The sequence below is a fragment of the Xyrauchen texanus genome, chromosome 45 (genome assembly GCF_025860055.1).
Source record: "Xyrauchen texanus isolate HMW12.3.18 chromosome 45, RBS_HiC_50CHRs, whole genome shotgun sequence".
Lineage (NCBI taxonomy): Eukaryota > Metazoa > Chordata > Actinopteri > Cypriniformes > Catostomidae > Xyrauchen > Xyrauchen texanus.
This window is the reverse complement of record NC_068320.1, coordinates 27,680,001-27,702,484: the sequence shown is the minus strand read 5'-3', so window position 1 is coordinate 27,702,484 and position 22,484 is coordinate 27,680,001. Positions and strand designations below refer to the sequence as shown.

Here is a 22,484-nt window from a genome sequence, read left to right as displayed (position 1 = left end):
TAAAGCTAATAATCAACTGTGTATATCATAGTTAATCTTATAGTTGAATCAGAATTATTGACGTGTTTATGATGTTTGTGATGAAACTGTCCGCAGCACAATAATTTACTAATATTGTGTTTTTTCCAATTATTAATGTGGTATAAAAAAGTTACTCTGAGGTCCTTAGAGGACAAAAAATGTCCGTGTCAAAAAACTGCCATAATAATATTATATATTAATCTTATTTTCCACTTTCAGTGAATTAATTTTTTTAACCAACATCAGTCCTGATCATAACTATCAAATATTCATTCATTTTCAGGATTGTATACCTTTAAATGCAAGTTTGTTTATATAATACTAATGTTGACAAACACATACACACACACTTAAAAGCGAATGAGCATGGATCTCAATGCATACAAAACACACACACAATTTTAGCTGCAATTCATTTAATAAATTGTCCTGCAGGTCTCTATAATACAATAAACAGAGAATAGGGGAAAAGCTTGTATTTGCTCCATAGGAGAAACATTGGAAAAATGAGCCATCTGGTGGGAAATATTAAAAATGTAATTTTTGAAGCAGGACTCCGGAATGAAACCATAATATCATAGAATTCACTTTAGTGCCACTGGGATCAAATATTGCAGTTTTAATGGGTTTCAATTGGGACATTTTGTCCTGAAGGTCCCGAGTGTGACTACTTTGTGTACACAGTGTATTATAGATGTATTATAGGAACTGAGGTTCAAATATCAAAAATACACACCTTTGGCAAAATGTATGCCGTTAGCATAACAGTCAAAATGATCGAAAAAACAAAACAAAATGGTCGCATAAGGGTTAAATAAATAGTAAATACATTCCATGTTTTATTTCTGCAGGACATGATCGTTGGTTACGTACGTCATAAGCCACTATGACGCATTTGTTGCGCTGGCCAATTACGGCGCGCCGGCGTTTCCTGTGGGCGGAGCCTCGTGTTACAATGCAGCTCTGACAAAGTGTCGGTGCGGCGCGAGCCGCCATTTCAAAGCCGAGTAAATACGCGGGATTTACGGACGGTTATAAATAATATCGGTGAATAATTGTGAAGGTTCATTGTTTTGAAAAGATCTCGATCTTTTAAGGTAAGATTCAGCTCACAAGAAAATCACTATGAGCTCGTAACAACCAGTGTTGGCGTGTTTAATGTGTCAGTGAACCGTTAAATCTCTCCGTCGACTTCATTAATTCTACTGAATTGCACTAGCAGCTCGTACATCAAGATTAAATATACATTTAGCAGTAAATATGCGTGTTTCTTTAATAATTTTGCGTTTATTTGTGTCCTCGGCGCATGCTCATCAGTCCAGTTTGATTTTCATGTTAACTGTGATAATTAGGTTTTTATAATGCCCTTAAATCTTAATTTAATTATCTAAATGTTTGCTAAATATTCCTTAGAAATCATCAAACTAATGTAAAATGCCAGACTTTGTGTCCGTAAACACATTTAGTGACAATAATAATCACATTCAGTAGTAATAACACACGAACAACAACAAAGGGAGCGAAGACATTTAAGAAAACAAGTTTTTTTAATAATTCACATGCCAAATACTACATGAAATAAAATAATATTACTGTACATCACAATATTACTATTGTTGTCAACTCTCCATGAAATCATAATGTGATTTTGTGGTTTTTAGACCATGTATGTTATCTTTGAGGGCATTTATATCCAAGTGTACTCGTAAAAGTTGAAAAATACATTTATCTAAAGCGACTTACAGTCGAACTGGATTTTAAATAGATATACACATCTATAATTTACAGTCTTTATCTTCCAGGAAAACAGACCAGAAATTTTGATGACATCATCTTGCACTCAGGGGCGGGTCCACATTTTTGTCCAATAAAAGTCTCTGTGAAATGAGAAAGCCCCTCCCACTTATTCCACCTTCCCCTCATTAGCAAATCATGACTCACTGCTGTGATATAAACTAAAGCCTATTGGCTATTAAATAAAGGCAAGCCTCAACTTCCTGTTGGAAATTTGTAAACAAAACAAGAAAACTGCTCTTCTTGAAACATGTCATTGGGACTTTAAAGACATGGACTATTAATAACTTTCTTCTTGAGATGGTTTTCACTCTTCAAAAGCTGCATGTACAGCATACGTCCTTACAGTATGGGTTTAAATGCATGCCCGCGTGTCTGAACCGAAGACGCCTCAATTTACAATTGGCCACGTCTGCATTCACACTATTAATACACAGCCTGTCTGCACACTCTGGATTCCCTGCGATCCGTATCAGGTGTTATAATTCCAGCAGGCCGTTTGATGATGGAAGCGCTGGTATGTTAAACCCCTCATGTGTTTTTGACTGTCAGCGAGACACGAAAGGAAAATGTTTTCCAGTCCATGCATCTGGATTTGGGTCAAAGTTGAAGTCTCAGTTAATGGGGTCAAAGATGAGTTTAGGGTTGTCAGCTCCGCAGGTCTGGTGTGAAGATATATGTTTTAAATGTTCATAATCTCAATGTCTTTACAGCTGATCATACAGTTTAAGGCAGTTTACATGCACATTAGCCAAATACATTTAAACGTCGTTTTTCACAATTCCTGATGTTTAATTGTAGAAAACATTCCCTGTCTTGGGTCAGTTAGGATCACTCATTTATTTTAAGAAAGTGAAATGTCAGGTTTGTAGGTCTCCTTGCTCGCACATGCTCTTTCAGTTCTGCACACACATTTTCTATCAGATTGAGGTCAGGACTTTGTGATGCACTCCAATATCTTGACTTTGTTGTCATTAAGCCATTTTGCACAACGTTGGAGGTGTGCTTGGGGTCATTGTCCATTTGGAAGACCCATTTGTGATCGAGCTTTAACTTCCTGTCTGACGTCTTGAGATGTTGCTTCAATATATCCACATAATTTCCTGATGATGCCATCTTATTTAGTGAAGTGCACCAGTCCCTCCTGCAGCAAACACCCCCACAACATAATGCTGCACCCCCATGATTCACGGTTGGGATGGTGTTCTTCGGCTTGCGAGCCACACCCTTTTTCCTCCAAACATAACGATGGTCATTATGGCCAAACAGTTCAATTATTGTTTCATCAGACCAGAGGACATTTCTCCAAAACGTTAAATCTTTGTCCCCATGTGCTCTTGCAAACTGTAGTCTGGCTTTTATATGGTGGTTTTGGAGCTGCGGCTTCTTCCTTGCTGAGCCTTTCAGGTGATGTCCATATAGGACTGGTTTTGCTGTGGATCTAGATACTCGTCCACCTGTTTCCTCCAGCATCTTCACAAGGTCCTTTGCTGTTGTTCTGGGATTGATTTGCACTTTTCACACAAGCTACGTTCATCTCTAGGAGACAGAATGCGTCTCTTTCCTGAGCGGTATGATGGCTGCGTGGTCACATGGTGTTTATACTTGCGTACTTTAGTTTGTACGGATGAACGTGTTTCCTTCAGGCATTTGGAAATTGCTCCCAAGGATGATCCAGACTTGTGGAGGTTAAAATAATACAGATTATAACAAAGAACTATAGACAGATACTGATATGTTGCTACTTGCCTTATTTTTTAATCAGATCCCTGTTTTGTTTATAAATCATGCTTTAAAAGAAGTACAAATAGGCAGAAAATCTGTGTTCTCATATGATTGCATTCTATTTTTAAAAGCAGCCTTTCAAGCATTCGTAATTGTGCAAGACAATATTGTGATTTCAATCTTCATCATTCAATCATTCAGCATGAATGGATATCTTACCGATGCCTCATTAGTCAAAGTTAACCAACCCTAACCCTTTTTATTATCCTATTATATTTTTAATATAGACGTTTTAATGCTTATTATGAATAGGGGTGTGCGGAACAACTAATTTCACTGACGTTTAAATGGACATTTTTGGAATTGACCAGTCTTTAAAACTAAAGAAACTGTCAGAAAACAGTCAAAAAGCATTGTGCGTTTATACAGCCCATTTAAAATACTTATTCTAGTCCAACAACAGCCGAATCTGACACTAAATTCAGCTGAAATGCGGCATTTATCTGCAACGTGCTGGCCTTGCATTATGATCATTGTACATTTAAATATAGAACATGACACACAATTGCTGAATCAATGTTAGATAATACAGGCATATTGAATGGATAGTGCAGGACCAATAGAGCAATCTTGCCTAAATATCTTATATTATACATCTTGCCTAAAATAGTCATTTTTTTAGACTACTTAATTTTAAGCATACATTTATGATGAGCAAAATTAACGTCAACATGGTTGAAAAAGACGGGACCTGACTCACCTGAGGTGATTAACCTACACGTGGAACAATCCCGCTCGGTGGGAAAATAACTTGAAAGCATGCACGGATTTTTATAGCTACTTTGCTCATCTTGCAACAGGACATTTTTCTGCGCACACTTCCTGAGATTCAATTAAAACTTGTATCCACTGCCCCAAATATCCTCTTTTATTTAATTTTTTTAAATGTATCTTTTTCTCCCCAATTTAGAATGCCCAATTCCCACTACTTAGCAGGTCCTCGTGGTGGCGCGGTTACTCGCCTCAATCCGTGTGGTGGAGGACAAGTCGTAGTTGCCTCCGCTTCTGAGACGACAGTCCGCGCATCTGATCACGTGACTCGTTGTGCACGACACTGCGGAGACTCACAGCATGTGGAGATTCATGCTACTCTCCACGATCCACACACAACTCACCACATGCCCCATTGAGAGAACCACTAATCACCACCACGAGGAGGTTACCCCATGTGACTCTACCCTCCCTAGCAACTGGGCCAATTTGGTTGCTAAGGAGACCTGACTGGAGTCACTCAGCACGCCCTGGATTCAAACTCAAGACTCCAGGTGTGATAGTCAGCGTCAATACTCGCTTAGATACCCAGACCCCAGATATCCTCTTTTATTTTTTTATAATATTTGTATTATATTTAAAATGTGTAACATTAACATGCAAGTAATTTAGCGCCTTTGTAATAATATAAAACGCTGAACTGTTTAATGTGGGAAAATATTGACCAACTAGTAATTCCAGTGTCGACTAGCAGCATCAGAACTGTTTAGTCGACTAGTCTCGCACATCCCTAATTATGACCAATATGCAAATGGTTTTAACTTGTTCAATAATTGGCCGATAAATATCAGTGGCGAAACAACTTGTTTGAGGTATTTCCTGGTAACAAATTAAAAATGTTGTACTCTAAAAAGATTTGAGAGTTGCAGATGATGGGGAAGATTATCGGCCTGTTGTTTACATTGTTCTTCACAATATGGCGGGTGTTTACCATCCATCCATCTTCAACCGCTTATCCAAAGTCGGGTCGCGGGGGCAGCTGCTCCAGCAGGGGGCCCCAAACTTCCCTATCCCGAGCCACATTAACCAGATCTGACTGGGGGACCCCGAGGCGTTCCCAGGCCAGTGTGGAGATGTAATCTCTCCACCTAATCCTGGGTCTTCCCCGAGGCCTCCTCCCAGCTGGACATGCCTGAAACACCTCCCTAGGGAGGCGGCCAGGGGGTATCCTTACCAGATGCCCAAACCACCTCAACTGACTCCTTTCGATGCAAAGGAGCAGCGGCTCTACTCCGAGCTCCTCACGGATGACTGAGCTCCTCACCCTATCTCTAAGGGAGAAGCCCGCCACCCTTCTGAGGAAGCCCATTTCGGCCGCTTGTACTTGCGACCTAGTTCTTTCAGTCATGACCCAGCCTTCATGACCATAGGTGAGGGTAGGAATGAAAATTGACCGGTAGATCGAGAGCTTTGCCTTCCGGCTCAGCTCTCTTTTCATGACAGCGGTGCGATAGAGCGAGTGCAATACCGCCCCCGCTGCCCCGATTCACCAGCCAACCTCCCGCTCCATTGTCCCCTCACTCGTGACCAAGACCCCGAGGTACTTGAACTCCTTCACTTGGGGCAATACCTCCTTCCCTACCTGGAGTACGCACTCAATCGGTTTCCTGCTGAGAACCATGGCGGGTGTTTACATTAAATATAATTTTTCTAAAAAGTGTCTGTTATCGAATCTGTTATTAGTGGCGTCCCTAATAATATAGATTGTTTGCTTATATGAACAACAACGGCCATCTTTTTCTCTTTTGGTTGGTTAAATCGGTTCTCCAGCAGTTTTTGTTCCCATAAGTGACGTTTGTGTTCACAAACGGTTTACTCTGTACAAGCAGGAAAATCCCAGTATATCAGTCTGTGGAGCGGAGGGGAGCGGGGCCGGTCGGAATATCGCGCGCCCGGTCCCCAATCAGCCTGATGAGGCGCGCGAGGGATAAAGGCGGCCGGTGACGATGGTTCGAGAGAGAGAGAATTACGGACATGTCCGTCATGTGTGTTTGTTTATGTGTTTTTGAGTTTAAGTTTCTCATTAAAATATAATTTATGTTGACAAGCCGGTTCTCGCCTCCTCCTTGCCCATCCTTCAATTGTGTTACATTGGTGCTGAAACCCGGGATGGAGGAGGGATGCCCGTCGCAGGGTCCTCGACACTGCCGTCCACCCAGGGGAGCGCCGCTGCCATCTGCCGGGTGACGGAGTAGCCCGACCGCCCGGATGCGGGGTACGGCCGTCGTCCGCGGGGCAAGTGGGGACTGGATACCCCGACCGCCTGGAGCGAGGGAGCCGCTGCCGGGGGCGGAGGAGTGCCCTGCCGTCCCCAGAGACGTGGAGGGGTCGAGGGCAGAACGCACCTCCGCTTTTCTGGCGGCAAATGGGGACACTCCTCCGCCCCTGGCAGCGGCTCTACCGCTCCGGGCGGTCGGAGAGTTTCTTCCCTCCTCCCCTCGCGGACGGCGGTCTTCCCTTGACCCCTCCGCGTCTCTGGGGACGGCAGGGCACTCCTCCGCCCCCGGCAGCGGCTCCCTCGCTCCAGGCGGTCGGGGTATCCAGTCCCCACTTGCCCCGCGGACGACGGCCGTACCCCGCATCCGGGCGGTCGGGCTACTCCGTCACCCGGCAGATGGCAGCGGCGCTCCCCTGGGTGGACGGCAGTGTCGAGGACCCTGCGACGGGCATCCCTCCTCCTTCCCGGGTTTCGGCACCAATGTAACACAATTGAAGGATGGGCAAGGAGGAGGCGAGAACCGGCTTGTCAACATAAATTATATTTTAATGAGAAACTTAAACTCAAAAACACATAAACAAACACACATGACGGACATGTCCGTAATTCTCTCTCTCTCGAACCATCGTCACCGGCCGCCTTTATCTCTCGCGCGCCTCATCAGGCTGATTGGGGACCGGGCGCGCGATATTCCGACCGGCCCCGCCCCCCTCCGCTCCACACAGTCAAACCAATGAGAACCATTACAGCAAGAAAACAGCATGAAACCAGGGCTTTGGAGAGCTGTCTGTAACATCTTTACGATTAGTACAATCTCTGTATCTGTTGTGTTTACAGATGGATGCTGAAACACAGCAGGTGGAGGAGACAACAGAAGTGATGAAGCCCACAGACACGCCCACAAAGGAGGAGCCTGTAACTGATAGCAAGTCCAGGTAGGTCACATGATCAAAGCGACTGCTGTTATTGGTTAGTCTCTTCACTCGTCATGTGTCTGAGGTTCAGTTCTGTTCATTTCTTCTCACAGGGGTCGTGGCATGAAGGGCCGTGGCCGAGGTGGTCGGATGGCCCGTGGTGGGCGAGGAATGATGCTGATGAAAGGATTTAGACCTCCCGGTCACATGAGAGGCAGAGGCCGTGATGGGTTCTCAAACGGATTTGTACCCATGAGGTTTTTCAAAAGTGTTCTTGAGTATTGCAGTTTCTCTCAAAGAGTAAAGTACTGCCATTTGACTGTAATAAATCAAACTGTATATCTATACAGTTGAAGTCAGAAGTTTACATACACATTAGCCAAATCACAATTCCTGACATTTAATTGTAGAAAACTGACCCTGTCACAGGTCAGTTGGGATCACTACTTTATTTTAAGAAAGTGTTAGTATTTGGTAGCATTGCCTTCAAATTGTTTAACTTGGGTCAAATGTTTTGGGGATCCTTCCACAAGCTTCTCACAATCAGTTGCTGGAATTTTGTCCCGTTCCTCCAGACAGAACTGGTGTAACTGTGTCAGGTTTGTAGGCCTTCTTGCTCACACACACTTTACAGTTCTGTCCACAAATGTTCTAACGTATTGAGGTCAGGACTTTGTGGTGCCGCTCCAATATCTTGACTTTGTTGTCCTTAAGCTATTTTGCCCAATGTTGGAGGTGTGCTTTGGGTCATTGTCCATTTGGAAGACCCATTTGTGACCGAGCTATAACTTCCTGTCTGATGTCTTGAGATGTTGCTTCAATGTATCCACATAAGTTTCCTTCCTCATGATGTCATCATCTATTTTAAGTATTTTAAAATACTTTTTTATGGTGGTTTTGGAGCAGCGGCTTCTTCCTTGCTGAGCCTTTCAGGTGATGTCCATATAGGACTCGTTTTGCTGTGGATCTAGATACTCGTCCACCTGTTTCCTCCAGCATCTTCACAAGGTCCTTTGCTGTTGTTCTGGGATTGATTTGCACTTTTCACACAAACTACGTTCATCTCTAGGAGACAGAATGCGTCTCTTTCCTGAGCGGTATGATGGCTGCGTGGTCACATGGTGTTTATACTGGTGTACTATTGTTTGTACAGATGAATGTGGCACCTTCAGGCATTTGGAAGTTGCTCCAAAGGATGAACCAGACTTGTGGAGGTCCACAATTGTTTTTCTGAAGTCTTGACTGAATTCTATTGATTTTCCCATGATGTCAAGCAAAGAGGCACAGAGTTGGAATTTAGGCCTTAAAATACATCCACAGGTACACCTCCAATCAGAAGCTAAAGGCTTGACATCACCTTCTGGAATTTTCCAAGCTGCTTAAACACACAGTTAACTTGGTGTATGTAAACTTCTGACCCGCTGAATTGTGATCGTCAATTAAAAGTGAAACAATCAGTCTGTAAACAATTGTTGGAAATATTACTCATGTCATGTACAAAGTAGACGTCCTAAACGACTTGCCAAAACTATAGTTTGCTGATATGAAATCTGTGGTGTGGTTAATAAATGAGTTTGAATGACTTCAACCAAAGTATATGTAAACTTCTGACTTCTACTGTATCCCATGATTCATCTGTCTTTGCAGGAGGGGCATGGGTAGACCGTGGCCGTATCCTGACATGTGTGGCCGGAGAGGTAGAGGCGGTCCAATGGGAATGCACTTAGGTCTGCCCCCTCCCCCGCCCCCACCAATGCGCATGAGAGGACCCCCTCCCCCCATGCACAGGTATGACGAGAGCTGCACCGTATTTTGGGGCAAAACTATGAATGAATTTCTTGAACTATTTACACCAAAGATTGTATCATATTGTTTTATACAAGCAGCACAATGTGGTTGGGATTGATTTGTTAGCAAGATTTATGGGCAGTGGTGGCTCAGCGGTTAAGGCTCTGGGTTACTGATCAGAAGGTCAGGGGTTCAAGCCCCAACACCACCAAGACACTGTTGGGCCCTTGAGCAAGGCCCTTGAACCTATCTGCTCCAGGTGGTACTACAAGCTTGAATCTTTCAGGAAATTATGCGATTAAATGCGTTAATTTTAACGCGTTATTTTTTGTAAAATTAATCGCACGTTATTAACGTGTTAAATCGACAGCCCTAATGTATATATATATAGCTATTCTCATATCGGGCTAGTCACAACAAAGGTGTCGTTTCATAGCTTAGAATCTGGACTTTATAATGCATAAATCTGATCTTAACAATTCCTAAATAATGCTTTTTAATTTACTGACAAGTTACAACTGATTTATTCTCATTATTTGCACATTTATCACGGTTATATTCAAACTTGGTAAAACATAAAAAGATGAGATAGTCGTGTGTTATATATCGTTAGAAAGGTCAAACTGCAGTGAGTTTTAATGTACGAAATTCATACTGACACACAAATATAATAAACAGGAGTGTCTTTTTGTCACGTTTTTCCTTATTACTTCCTGAAACATTAATATAATATAGACGGTGACACATTTTAACTTACAGCAGATAATCCCAGTTAAAGATGATGCACAAAAGGTGTGTCTGTGTGTGTGTGTGCGCGCGCATCTATTAGGGATGCACCGATGCCAAGAACAAGAATTCCAGTATAAGTCTTCAGTAGAAAATAAGTGTTTTTTTTGTTACTTGTATCTGGACTTTAAAGGATGCAGATCTCTTTTGTTCGTTTAGTTGTAATATATCAGATCACTTTTCATTCACACATTTATTATTTGGAAGCCATTCAACTTAAATATTGTTATAATTTGTAAACAAATAATAATATAATCTGAATATATAGTAATGTATCTCAATCGTGCAATGTAAAACCCCTCACGCTTTTATTTTGACATTCTGAAGTCTCCAGGACGTCCTGTAAGTGTCTGTTTGTAGTTTAAATCGCTTCTTATTTAAATTCTGGTAAAATGCTCCTCCAGTGCCGTTCTAAATGCATATTATATATAAGTGAACCGAACTATTGAGCTTCTACATCTGAGATGCTGTTCTTGAGTAGCGCTCAAATATATTACACACGAGTGAAGGCTAAAAATAGCCACAAGTGTGTGTGTGTGTAAACAGAGCAGCGCCATTCACTGACGCGCTGGAGCTGTGCATACCATATATATTTACTTATTAAACAGTCTTTTGTGATTCACAGAGCGATCACATGACTTCAAGTGGCTTTGAATAAAATGCACGAGTCATATGAACATCTTTAATGGTGTTTTTATGGTTCTTTTATGCCCTTTTTGGAGCTTGACAGTAACGAACACGACTAACACACAGTATCGGATTTGGATCGGGCTCGTCGGACTGATACCTGATCCATTTAAAAACGTCAGTATCAGAGCCGATACCGATCCAGGTATTGGATCGGGACATCCCTAATGTCTGTGTGTGTTGTGTGGCTGTTAGTGTGTGTGTGTGTGTGTGGCTGTTAGTGTGTGTGTGTGCTGTTAGTGTGTGTGTGTGTGTGTTGTGTGGCTGTTAGTGTGTGTGTGTGTTGTGTGGCTGTTAGTGTGTGTGTGTGTGTGTGGCTGTTAGTGTGTGTGTGTGTGTGTGTTGCTGTTAGTGTGTGTGTGTGTGTGTTGTGTGGCTGTTAGTGTTTGTGTGTGTGTGTTCTGTGGCTGTTAGTGTGTGTGTGTGTGTGTGTGTGTGTTATGTGGCTGTTAGTGTATGTGTGTTGCTGTTAGTGTGTGTGTGTGTGTGTGTGTGTGTGTGTTGTGTGGCTGTTAGTGTGTGTGTGTGTGTGTGTGTGTGTGTGTGTGTCGTGTGTGACTGTTAGTGTGTGTGTGTGTTGCTGTTAGTGTGTGTGTGTGTGTGGCTGTTTGTGTGTGTGTGTGTTGTGTGGCTGTTAGTGTGTGACTGTTAGTGTGTGTGTGTGTGTGTGTGTGTGTGTGTGTGTGTTGTGTGGCTGTTAGTGTGTGACTGTTAGTGTGTGTGTGTGTGTGTGTGTGCTGTTAGCGTGTGTGTGTGTGTGTGTGTGTGTGTGGCTGTTAGTGTGTGTGTGTGTGTGTTGTGTGGCTGTTAGTGTGTGTGTGTGCGCGCGCTTTGCGTGACTGTTAGTGTGTGTGTTGTATGGCTGTTAGTGTGTGTGTTGCTGGTAGTGTGTGGCTGTTAGTGTGTGTGTGTGTTGCTGTTATTGTGTGTGTGTTTGTGTGACTCATTGTGACTTGTGTGTGTGTGTGTGTGTGTGTGTTTGCGTGTTTGCGTGTCTGAGGACTTTTATATATGCAAACACACATCCACATGTGCATTCATCTAAAGGATTGTGATGCTCCTGAACACTTCATATTTCTGTATTTTATAGTCTTAATTCATTCATTTTAGACCGAGAACACAACAAGTGTAACAAAGTGAAATAAAACCAAATAGATTTTTTGAAAATGATCTAAAAAATTTTGTGTGTTCAAATGTCCTGTACAAGGTCATGGAGGCAATTTTCTGAAAAATAAAATATGAATAAGTTCATTTTGACCGGAACACAATATAAGGGTTAAACAAACGAGTGTTAGGTCAAAATAATGTTTTGTGCTAGTTAACATCATGCCTCAAATGCTGTTGAATGTATAATGGCGTAATTAAAAGTGCATTCAAATCACCAGAAATATGTTGTGAATATTCATATAATGTAACCATCTGAGTGTAAGCTGCGCGTTTATCATTACAGGCACGGCCCACCTCTGCCTCCACCACCGGGACACCCGGGCTTCAGAGGGCGGCCCCCACATCCCAGAGGGCGTGGCATGATGCCACCCGGCCCACCGCGCTATTTCCACCCCAGAGGGTAAGAACACACTCGCCCCCTTCCTGCTTTTCTGAGCTGATCTTTCACAAACGCACACGTGAAGAGTCTCTTCCGCATGATAGCTATAGCGTTCTCAGTGTCTTGATTGAAGTGTAGAGTACGGTTAATTACTAGATCCACAACATTCGATTCTGTACATTAATTAAAATAGTGCATGACACTTTTGAATTCTGTGTTTGAATCACCAAAATGACGAGTTCGGCCCCTTCTTGAGCACAGCAGCCCAATCCAAATGTGTGATTTTATCCTTTCATGCAGCTACCACAACGGATCGGCCCCTCCAATGCCCCACCCGCCTCCAGGCAGGGGCCAGCGCTGGCCAGGGCCCCCTGGTGGCCGGAGGTTTTAACGCACCTCACACGTAGTTAAAATCTGTAGCGTTTATGGCCACCGAATCATTTCTGTCCGAACAGACTCGCAGGTCCTGTAACAAAATACACCACCTTTTTCTGTTACTGCATTTGAAGAAAAAGCCCCAAAAACTTTTAAAAGCACTCTCACTCTGAAGAAGACAAGGACACATGTTCTTCTTAAGTTTTAAAGTTTAAGTGTATTTCATGAGAATTTTACTCCTAAGTGTTGTCTGCGTGGTGCTATTCCTGTGAGCCTTGATGCGAAGCAATGAAAGTGCATTAGAGAATGAGAAGAGACTGTCAATATGATATTTCTGTAGACTTTGGACCTCTCAGATAATGTCAGATCTCTGACCATATGTTCTCCATGTGTAGTGCTCATGAATTATTAATGGTTTAAAATCATAAATGTGCAGCTACTTGAAGTCAAGTAAAAATACTGCTGTTAAAAAGTATTCAGTTTTGTCTAAGCGGTCCACACTGTTGAATTATTACATCACAGTAGAGTAGTGCTACTGTTCTTTAATTCAATATTTTCCTTGCTTTTCTACTTCGAAGCTAGTCAACAGTATTTCTTTAAAAATAGTCCAAATAAAATACAGTGTTTTGAAGTGTTATGACACATTAACGTATTGTAACTGCTAAAGTCATGTGAGTTTTGTGAATGTAAATTGAACGGATAACAGCTTAGTTTTGAAAAACGAAATAAAGTTAACATAAAATGATCTCTCTTTTTTGTTTATTTAACTAAAAATGAATGTCCATTTATTTAATGTATTGTAAAAGTACTGAACTGCACATTCCTGAAGCAAAATGGACAGCAATGTAAAGATTGAGATATATGTGTATATATATATCATTCACATGAGCACAGAAATATTTCATGATTATGAGTTTGAATTTGATTTGCAGACGTTTAGAATGTTCAATGGGAGGTTCTATTATCAGTTACAAAGTTACAATGTAACAATAGAATATCTCAGAGAGGCTTTTAAAGTTACAATGTAACAATAGAATATCTCAGAGGCTTTTAAAGTTACAATGTAACAATAGAATATCTCAGAGAGGCTTTTAAAGTTACAATGTAACAATAGAATATCTCAGAGTGGATTTTAAAGTTACAATGTAACAATAGAATATCTCAGAGTGGCTTTTAAAGTTACAATGTAACAATAGAATATCTCAGAGTGGCTTTTAAAGTTACAATGTAACAATAGAATATCTCAGAGTGGCTTTTAAAGTTACAATGTAACAATAGAATATCTCAGAGAGGCTTTTAAAGTTACAATGTAACAATAGAATATCTCAGAGAGGCTTTTAAAGTTACAATGTAACAATAGAATATCTCAGAGAGGCTTTTAAAGTTACAATGTAACAATAGAATATCTCAGAGAGGCTTTTAAAGTTACAATGTAACAATAGAATATCTCAGAGAGGCTTTTAAAGTTACAATGTAACAATAGAATATCTCAGAGTGGCTTTTAAAGTTACAGTGTAACAATAGAATATCTCAGAGAGGCTTTTAAAGTTACAGTGTAACAATAGAATATCTCAGAGAGGCTTTTAAAGTTACAATGTAACAATAGAATATCTCAGAGGCTTTTAAAGTTACAATGTAACAATAGAATATCTCAGAGTGGCTTTTAAAGTTACAATGTAACAATAGAATATCTCAGAGTGGCTTTTAAAGTTACAATGTAACAATAGAATATCTCAGAGGCTTTTAAAGTTACAATGTAACAATAGAATATCTCAGAGGCTTTTAAAGTTACAATGTAACAATAGAATATCTCAGAGTGGCTTTTAAAGTTACAGTGTAACAATAGAATATCTCAGAGAGGCTTTTAAAGTTACAATGTAACAATAGAATATCTCAGAGTGGCTTTTAAAGTTACAATGTAACAATAGAATATCTCAGAGAGGCTTTTAAAGTTACAATGTAACAATAGAATATCTCAGAGTGGCTTTTAAAGTTACAATGTAACAATAGAATATCTCAGAGTGGCTTTTAAAGTTACAATGTAACAATAGAATATCTCAGAGTGGCTTTTAAAGTTACAATGTAACAATAGAATATCTCAGAGTGGCTTTTAAAGTTACAATGTAACAATAGAATATCTCAGAGTGGCTTTTAAAGTTACAATGTAACAATAGAATATCTCAGAGTGGCTTTTAAAGTTACAATGTAACAATAGAATATCTCAGAGTGGCTTTTAAAGTTACAATGTAACAATAGAATATCTCAGAGTGGCTTTTAAAGTTACAATGTAACAATAGAATATCTCAGAGGCTTTTAAAGTTACAATGTAACAATAGAATATCTCAGAGGCTTTTAAAGTTACAATGTAACAATAGAATATCTCAGAGTGGCTTTTAAAGTTACAGTGTAACAATAGAATATCTCAGAGAGGCTTTTAAAGTTACAATGTAACAATAGAATATCTCAGAGTGGCTTTTAAAGTTACAATGTAACAATAGAATATCTCAGAGTGGCTTTTAAAGTTACAATGTAACAATAGAATATCTCAGAGTGGCTTTTAAAGTTACAATGTAACAATAGAATATCTCAGAGTGGCTTTTAAAGTTACAATGTAACAATAGAATATCTCAGAGTGGCTTTTAAAGTTACAATGTAACAATAGAATATCTCAGAGAGCTTTTAAAGTTACAATGTAACAATAGAATATCTCAGAGAGGCTTTTAAAGTTACAATGTAACAATAGAATATCTCAGAGTGGCTTTTAAAGTTACAATGTAACAATAGAATATCTCAGAGAGGCTTTTAAAGTTACAATGTAACAATAGAATATCTCAGAGTGGCTTTTAAAGTTACAATGTAACAATAGAATATCTCAGAGTGGCTTTTAAAGTTACAATGTAACAATAGAATATCTCAGAGAGGCTTTTAAAGTTACAATGTAACAATAGAATATCTCAGAGTGGCTTTTAAAGTTACAATGTAACAATAGAATATCTCAGAGAGGCTTTTAAAGTTACAATGTAACAATAGAATATCTCAGAGAGGCTTTTAAAGTTACAATGTAACAATAGAATATCTCAGAGTGGCTTTTAAAGTTACAATGTAACAATAGAATATCTCAGAGTGGCTTTTAAAGTTACAATGTAACAATAGAATATCTCAGAGAGGCTTTTAAAGTTACAATGTAACAATAGAATATCTCAGAGAGGCTTTTAAAGTTACAATGTAACAATAGAATATCTCAGAGTGGCTTTTAAAGTTACAATGTAACAATAGAATATCTCAGAGAGGCTTTTAAAGTTACAATGTAACAATAGAATATCTCAGAGTGGCTTTTAAAGTTACAATGTAACAATAGAATATCTCAGAGTGGCTTTTAAAGTTACAATGTAACAATAGAATATCTCAGAGTGGCTTTTAAAGTTACAATGTAACAATAGAATATCTCAGAGTGGCTTTTAAAGTTACAATGTAACAATAGAATATCTCAGAGTGGCTTTTAAAGTTACAATGTAACAATAGAATATCTCAGAGTGGCTTTTAAAGTTACAATGTAACAATAGAATATCTCAGAGTGGCTTTTAAAGTTACAATGTAACAATAGAATATCTCAGAGTGGCTTTTAAAGTTACAATGTAACAATAGAATATCTCAGAGTGGCTTTTAAAGTTACAATGTAACAATAGAATATCTCAGAGGCTTTTAAAGTTACAATGTAACAATAGAATATCTCAGAGAGGCTTTTAAAGTTACAATGTAACAATAGAATATCTCAGAGGCTTTTAAAGTTACAATGTAACAATAGAATATCTCAGAGTGGCTTTTAAAGTTACAATGTAACAATAGAATATCTCAGAGAGGCTTTTAAAGTTACAATGTAACAATAGAATATCTCAGAGAGCCTTTTAAAGTTACAATGTAACAATAGAATATCTCAGAGAGCCTTTTAAAGTTACAATGTAACAATAGAATATCTCAGAGTGGCTTTTAAAGTTACAATGTAACAATAGAATATCTCAGAGAGGCTTTTAAAGTTACAATGTAACAATAGAATATCTCAGAGAGGCTTTTAAAGTTACAATGTAACAATAGAATATCTCAGAGAGGCTTTTAAAGTTACAATGTAACAATAGAATATCTCAGAGAGGCTTTTAAAGTTACAATGTAACAATAGAATATCTCAGAGTGGCTTTTAAAGTTACAATGTAACAATAGAATATCTCAGAGAGGCTTTTAAAGTTACAATGTAACAATAGAATATCTCAGAGAGGCTTTTAAAGTTACAATGTAACAATAGAATATCTCAGAGAGGCTTTTAAAGTTACAATGTAACAATAGAATATCTCAGAGTGGCTTTTAAAGTTACAATGTAACAATAGAATATCTCAGAGAGGCTTTTAAAGTTACAATGTAACAATAGAATATCTCAGAGAGGCTTTTAAAGTTACAATGTAACAATAGAATATCTCAGAGTGGCTTTTAAAGTTACAATGTAACAATAGAATATCTCAGAGAGGCTTTTAAAGTTACAATGTAACAATAGAATATCTCAGAGAGGCTTTTAAAGTTACAATGTAACAATAGAATATCTCAGAGTGGCTTTTAAAGTTACAATGTAACAATAGAATATCTCAGAGTGGCTTTTAAAGTTACAATGTAACAATAGAATATCTCAGAGAGGCTTTTAAAGTTACAATGTAACAATAGAATATCTCAGAGAGGCTTTTAAAGTTACAATGTAACAATAGAATATCTCAGAGTGGCTTTTAAAGTTACATAGAGGGCTGAAAATTGAAGGATGTATACATGAAATGAAGGATTTTCCTATTGAAGTCTTGAAATATGAAACTCTCTCTCTCTCATGTCAGACCTGCAAGTCTCAGACATCAACAGAAAAACGCAAACTTCTGTCCAGTCTCGTTTATTTTGATTGGGGTTTGGAAATGATCTTTTTAAGATGTTAAAATGCATTCAAATGTCTTCAAGTGCATGAGGAGGTACACGGTGCAATGCATTCTGACATATTTGGACACAATTATTTGTAATATGTTTGTAAATATTGTGTTTTACAGCCATTAACGTAATAATGATAATGATTCACTTCATATCTGATATGAGTGCAAATGGATGAAATTGAGCATATTAATCTATTGAAATTTGAATGTTTTTGTAGTGAATTATTAATTTGAAGATTTAAAATTACTTGCAAATCTGTACTTTGGTATTTCATTCAAATATAATATAAAAAAGTATTTAACGATGTGTCCTCATTCTGAATGCTGTAAAAATGTCTTTGAATATCTTAGAAATGAGCTGCTCACTCATTTAAGGTTAACATATTCATAATTAATCAAATGCAATTCATAATGTATACATGTATCTTTATAGTCGAGATCATGACTCTCAAATAAGATAGACTCTGTTAGCCGTGTTGTTGGATCCCCAAACGTCTGCTGTGAGACTCTTTTGCCCGTCTGTCTGTTCCTTTGATGGGGCAGTTCTGCAGTTCTTCTCGTCTGCTCTGATGTTCTTCTGGTTTCACTTCTGGACTGACTCTTGTTGTCTCCTGAAGGGGTTAGACACCCTTTTGGAAGGACATGCAGGGGGCAAGATTGTCCCGTCTGTCTCTCCTCCTCTGCCCCGCCCTGCTGACGTGGTGCTCCGCCCTCTCTCATAACCAAGGTGAGTTTTATGCTCAGACTCCTTCCCCATCCCACCCCCACAATCTCTGGATTGGAATAGAGTGGCAGTCTGAGTTAAAATGACAAGACACTATTTAGGTTTCCTCATTTTGCTACATCATTGACACCTTACAGTTCCTGCAAGACCTTTAAAAACAATGGTTCCTCCAGTATCCTCATCTTTAAAGGTTCTGTAAACGATTTTAGCTGTTCTAGAATTTCCAGAAACTGAGCCGTTGGATTAGCCACACCCCCTCTTTCTGAAACCCCACATGCACAAATATACTAGAAGTGTTTTCAGACTGATATCAAGTAGAAATGGTTGTTTTTACACTTGAACACATTTTTTTCGTATGATATTAAAAACCTTTTGATCTAAATGTGTTTGCTCAAAAGCTTGAAATTAGCTTTGTAGACATACAAATTGTGACACTATAAAGCTTTGTTTGATTCACAATTAGGCTACTACATAATACTGATACTTCCGTCTGTGCCATTTAATAGCTTTGATGAATTTGGAAAATACTATTAATAAAGAATGACTAGATGCGCCCAAAAGTTTGACTAGTTTATGTACTGCAAAAATTAGTATTTGTCATGTTTTTCAGTAAAAATATTACATAGAAATATTCTAAACAAGATATATTTACTTGACAAGCAAAATGGCACGAGATATTAAGTCTTGTTTTCAGATAAATCTAAAAAAATTGAGTAAACTTCAAGCTAAAAGAAGAAACAAACTGTCAATGGGGTAAAAAAAAAGAAATCCTTTTTAATATTTAGATGTTTTCTGGTAAAAAAAAAAAATAAGACAAAAATACTATTTAGAAAATTCTAATTTTTTTGTTGCATAAAATATTTCTACCCCGTTACCTCTAGAGGGCGCTAATTTGCGATGCAGATGCTTTAAGGCCTTATTTTGTTATTTTAAGTAGCATAAATGCAGAAGTGATGGTTATCTCTGAAAAGTTCAGATTCTAAGCTTTTAAACGATACCTCATATGCCCGACTTTTTTTTAAAAAGTTTTTAACGTAACCTTTTTTTCGCGTTATATTGCCCCCTTTTGGACCTGCCAGCGGCTCCACAGAATTTAGATAGTTTAGATCACAATAGATATTTAAAGCACCTACAGAATGATGCCTGAATGTTCTTTCGAGGTTATTCTGCCCTTGTTCTAATCTGAGGAACCCCAAAATGTGCTCAAGTGTTTCGTCATTTCTCAGTGATACCTTTAAAATCAAGAAATCAGGGCTGCGTTTCCCAAAAGCATCGTAAGTAGATCGTAATAACCACTGGCCTGTGTCTCACTTAACTTAGCCAGACTTGGTTTTTAAGACAGAAAAAGCACAAATATCCAAATATCTTATTGTTAGTCTGTAGTGCATAAATGTACAGATCTTTAAAGCCATTTTCCTCTTAAACTCTGTGGAGCTGCTGGCGAGTAAAAAAGGCGCCACTATGTTGCCAAAAAAAGGTTACGTTAAAAACGTTAAAATTCCCCGTATATGTAAGTCGGGCATATGAGGGATAGTTTGAAAGCTTAGAATCTGAACTTTTCAGAGATAATGATCACTTCTGCGTTTATGTTACTTAAAATAACAAAATAGGACCTTAAAACATCTGCGTTGCAAATTAGCGCCCCCTAGAGGTAACGTGTAGAAATATTTATATTAAAATAAATAGCACTTAAATGGACAAGTCATATATCAAATGAAAGCTCTCATTGTCAGGAGTGTGACTTTATAGTTTATTTTGTTGCACTAATACCACAGTTCAAAAGATTTTCAAAAATCACAAAGTGAAATATGATATTTGAAAGACATCAAATACAAACATCTCTTTTATGACTACTGCTGCTGTAAGCAGTAAATAGCTAAAATTGTTATATCTGCTTTTATCTTAGGAAGTTCTCTAAAAGATGAAAACAATTTGGTAGTAGTTCACAATATGTGTTAATGTTGAGCTTTTAAATTTGAGTGTGAAAAAATGCTGGCAATGCCCAAAAATACTTCAGAGTTTAAGAGGTTAACCATTCAGGGTGTGATGTTTTTTTCTAAGCCACCTTTGACCCCTTGGCCTGGTCTAATGGGGGGCTTGATTTTCCTTGTGATTTATTTTTTTTTTTCATGGAAGGTTGTGCAAAAAATGTTCCTACTCCCTGAAAGATATCAATTTAATAAGTGTTGTAAGATCTCACTGTTCTCTGTGTCTGCGGTCTCTGACGCTTTCGACCTGTCAATCATGTCGCTCGTTCTCATAGTATTGTAGCTGTAGTGAATTAATGAGGCTTAACGCCATTTTTATGCCATGCTGTTCATAACAGTTGCCAGTAGAGGGCGCTGTTGTGCAACTTGTTTTTGATGTCAATAAAGCTCATTTGGTATCTTTGTAGGGCGGGTTTTGGAAAGAGGGGGCGTGGCTAATCCAACGGCTCACCTTGTGGGAATTCTACAACAGCTAAAATTACTTACAGCACCTTTAAAATCTGAATTCTTAATAACAACTAATTATGTATCAATCCAAGTTTACCTTATAATTAATATTTTGTGTTAAACACATTAATGCATATTAAGTAAAGCTAAGAATGTAATATGTATGTTTCTGAGTAGAAGATGAATTTTCTTACATTATGGTTGATGAGCTAACAAATTCAGTGCATTCAAAAGAGGAATTCATTGATTGTAAAAAAAATTAAATAAACTCAAATTCAATTTAATGTCATTCAGTTTCATTGAGGCAACATAATATAGTTGGATTAGGTCAAATCAATGCACCATATTTGTTTTAACTCCACTTTTTATTAGGTCATCAAATTCAATTTACTAAAGTTTTAATTTTCTTATGTTGGGCCAACTTAATTTATTTTAGTAAACATTAGTAGATGCCAGTTGAGCAAGTGTAAGGACAGTGAAACTGTTGCACTGTCAATTTAAAATGTTCTAGAAATATTCTTTAGGTCGTTTGATTAAAGGGACAGTTAATGTTGAAATGAAAATGTTCTCATCGTTTACTCACCCTCATGCCACCCCAGATGTTAGAAGATATTAGAAGAATATTTCAGCTCTGTTGGTTCACACAATGCAAGTGAATGGGGACCAGAACTTTGAAGCTCTAAAAAGCACATAAAGGCAGCACAAAAGTAATCCATAAGACTGCAGTGGTTTAATCCATGTCTTCAGAAGTGATATGATAGGTGTGAGAAACAGATCAATATATAAAGGAATACTCAGCTCAATCAACAGCATTTGTGGCATAATGTTGATTAGAACAAGTATTTATTTCGACTCGTCCCTCCTTTAATAAAAGAACAAATGTGTGTTCCAGTGAGACACTTCCAATGCAAGTCAATGGGGTTTAATCTGTACACATTAAAATGGGGGGGGGGGATAATAGACGTCTTTTCCGTTGTGATTTAAAAATGCATATATATATATATATATGGGTTCTATATTTTTCTTCATTTTAAAATTAGTTCTTTTTGATACAACATATATTTTAAGACTGTCTGTATGCTTTTGAATTTTCATGATTTCTCTGTACATGTGTTTGTATGTGGAAGGGAAAGAGAGAGATGATTGGCTGCTGTGGTTGAGTGATGCTGCAGGACTGCGCAGACGCAGACAGAACCAGAGCAGCTGTAACACAAACTACAGGACGCAGGTTAGTGACGTGCGCGATTTACAGCAGCAGCAGCAGCGATATGATCATCACTATTATCAGTGTTTGTATTTAAGATGAATACTGTGTGCTTTACAAATGTTCTGTGATATTAAAGGCGAGCATATTTCTGCAAATCTGTCTTTGTGTTTTTATTCTCATCACATGACATTCAGTGTCTGTTATAGATGTACTGAATGCTACATTGAACACAAGTGCAACAGACTTTAACTTGAGTTGCATCTTTCCTTATTTCCTGTCTGTTATTATATAAAACAAATGCAACAACTTCATTCCATGTCTTTGGTTTATGACATCACGCATACATCGTGCGACCCCCGTGTACACATACGTGGACGTTGCATTTTTGCTTCGCTATACAAAACGCATAATTTAATTTAATTTCAACCGACTGAATACTGTTCAGAAGACTCGAGACTGTCATTTAAGGGTTAAAACA

The 22,484-nt window shown here is 38.4% G+C and overlaps 1 protein-coding gene across 3 annotated transcripts; it reads left to right on the top strand.

Annotated features, from left to right (window-relative positions):
- The first annotated feature begins 971 nt into the window (after nt 1-971).
- Nucleotides 972-22,155, top strand: LOC127637366 (cleavage and polyadenylation specificity factor subunit 6-like). 3 transcript variants are annotated; one of them, XR_007969710.1, is made up of 7 exons: nt 972-1,118; nt 7,427-7,524; nt 7,617-7,760; nt 9,151-9,291; nt 12,215-12,331; nt 18,258-18,367; nt 21,927-22,155. XR_007969710.1 is itself a non-coding variant. In XM_052118389.1 (6 exons), exons 2-6 carry the CDS (start codon nt 7,427-7,429, stop codon nt 18,262-18,264), a joined length of 507 nt encoding a protein of 168 aa, XP_051974349.1. In that variant the 5' UTR covers nt 972-1,118; the 3' UTR covers nt 18,265-19,251. The 3 variants fall into 3 exon arrangements, 2 of the variants coding, with proteins under 2 accessions (XP_051974349.1, XP_051974348.1); XM_052118389.1 differs by lacking the exon at nt 21,927-22,155 and having other exon boundaries at nt 18,258-19,251; XM_052118388.1 differs by lacking the exons at nt 18,258-18,367; nt 21,927-22,155 and adding an exon at nt 12,611-13,531.
- Nucleotides 22,156-22,484: the final 329 nt, after the last annotated feature.

Bases quoted from the DNA above. Each gene is read 5' to 3' on its own strand.
- LOC127637366 (XM_052118388.1), top strand. From the start codon at position 7,427: ATGGATGCTGAAACACAGCAGGTGGAGGAGACAACAGAAGTGATGAAG. The intron at 9,292-12,214 runs GTATGACGAGAG...TTATCATTACAG, and splicing joins CCCCCTCCCCCCATGCACAG to GCACGGCCCACCTCTGCCTC. The intron at 12,332-12,610 runs GTAAGAACACAC...CCTTTCATGCAG, and splicing joins CGCTATTTCCACCCCAGAGG to CTACCACAACGGATCGGCCC.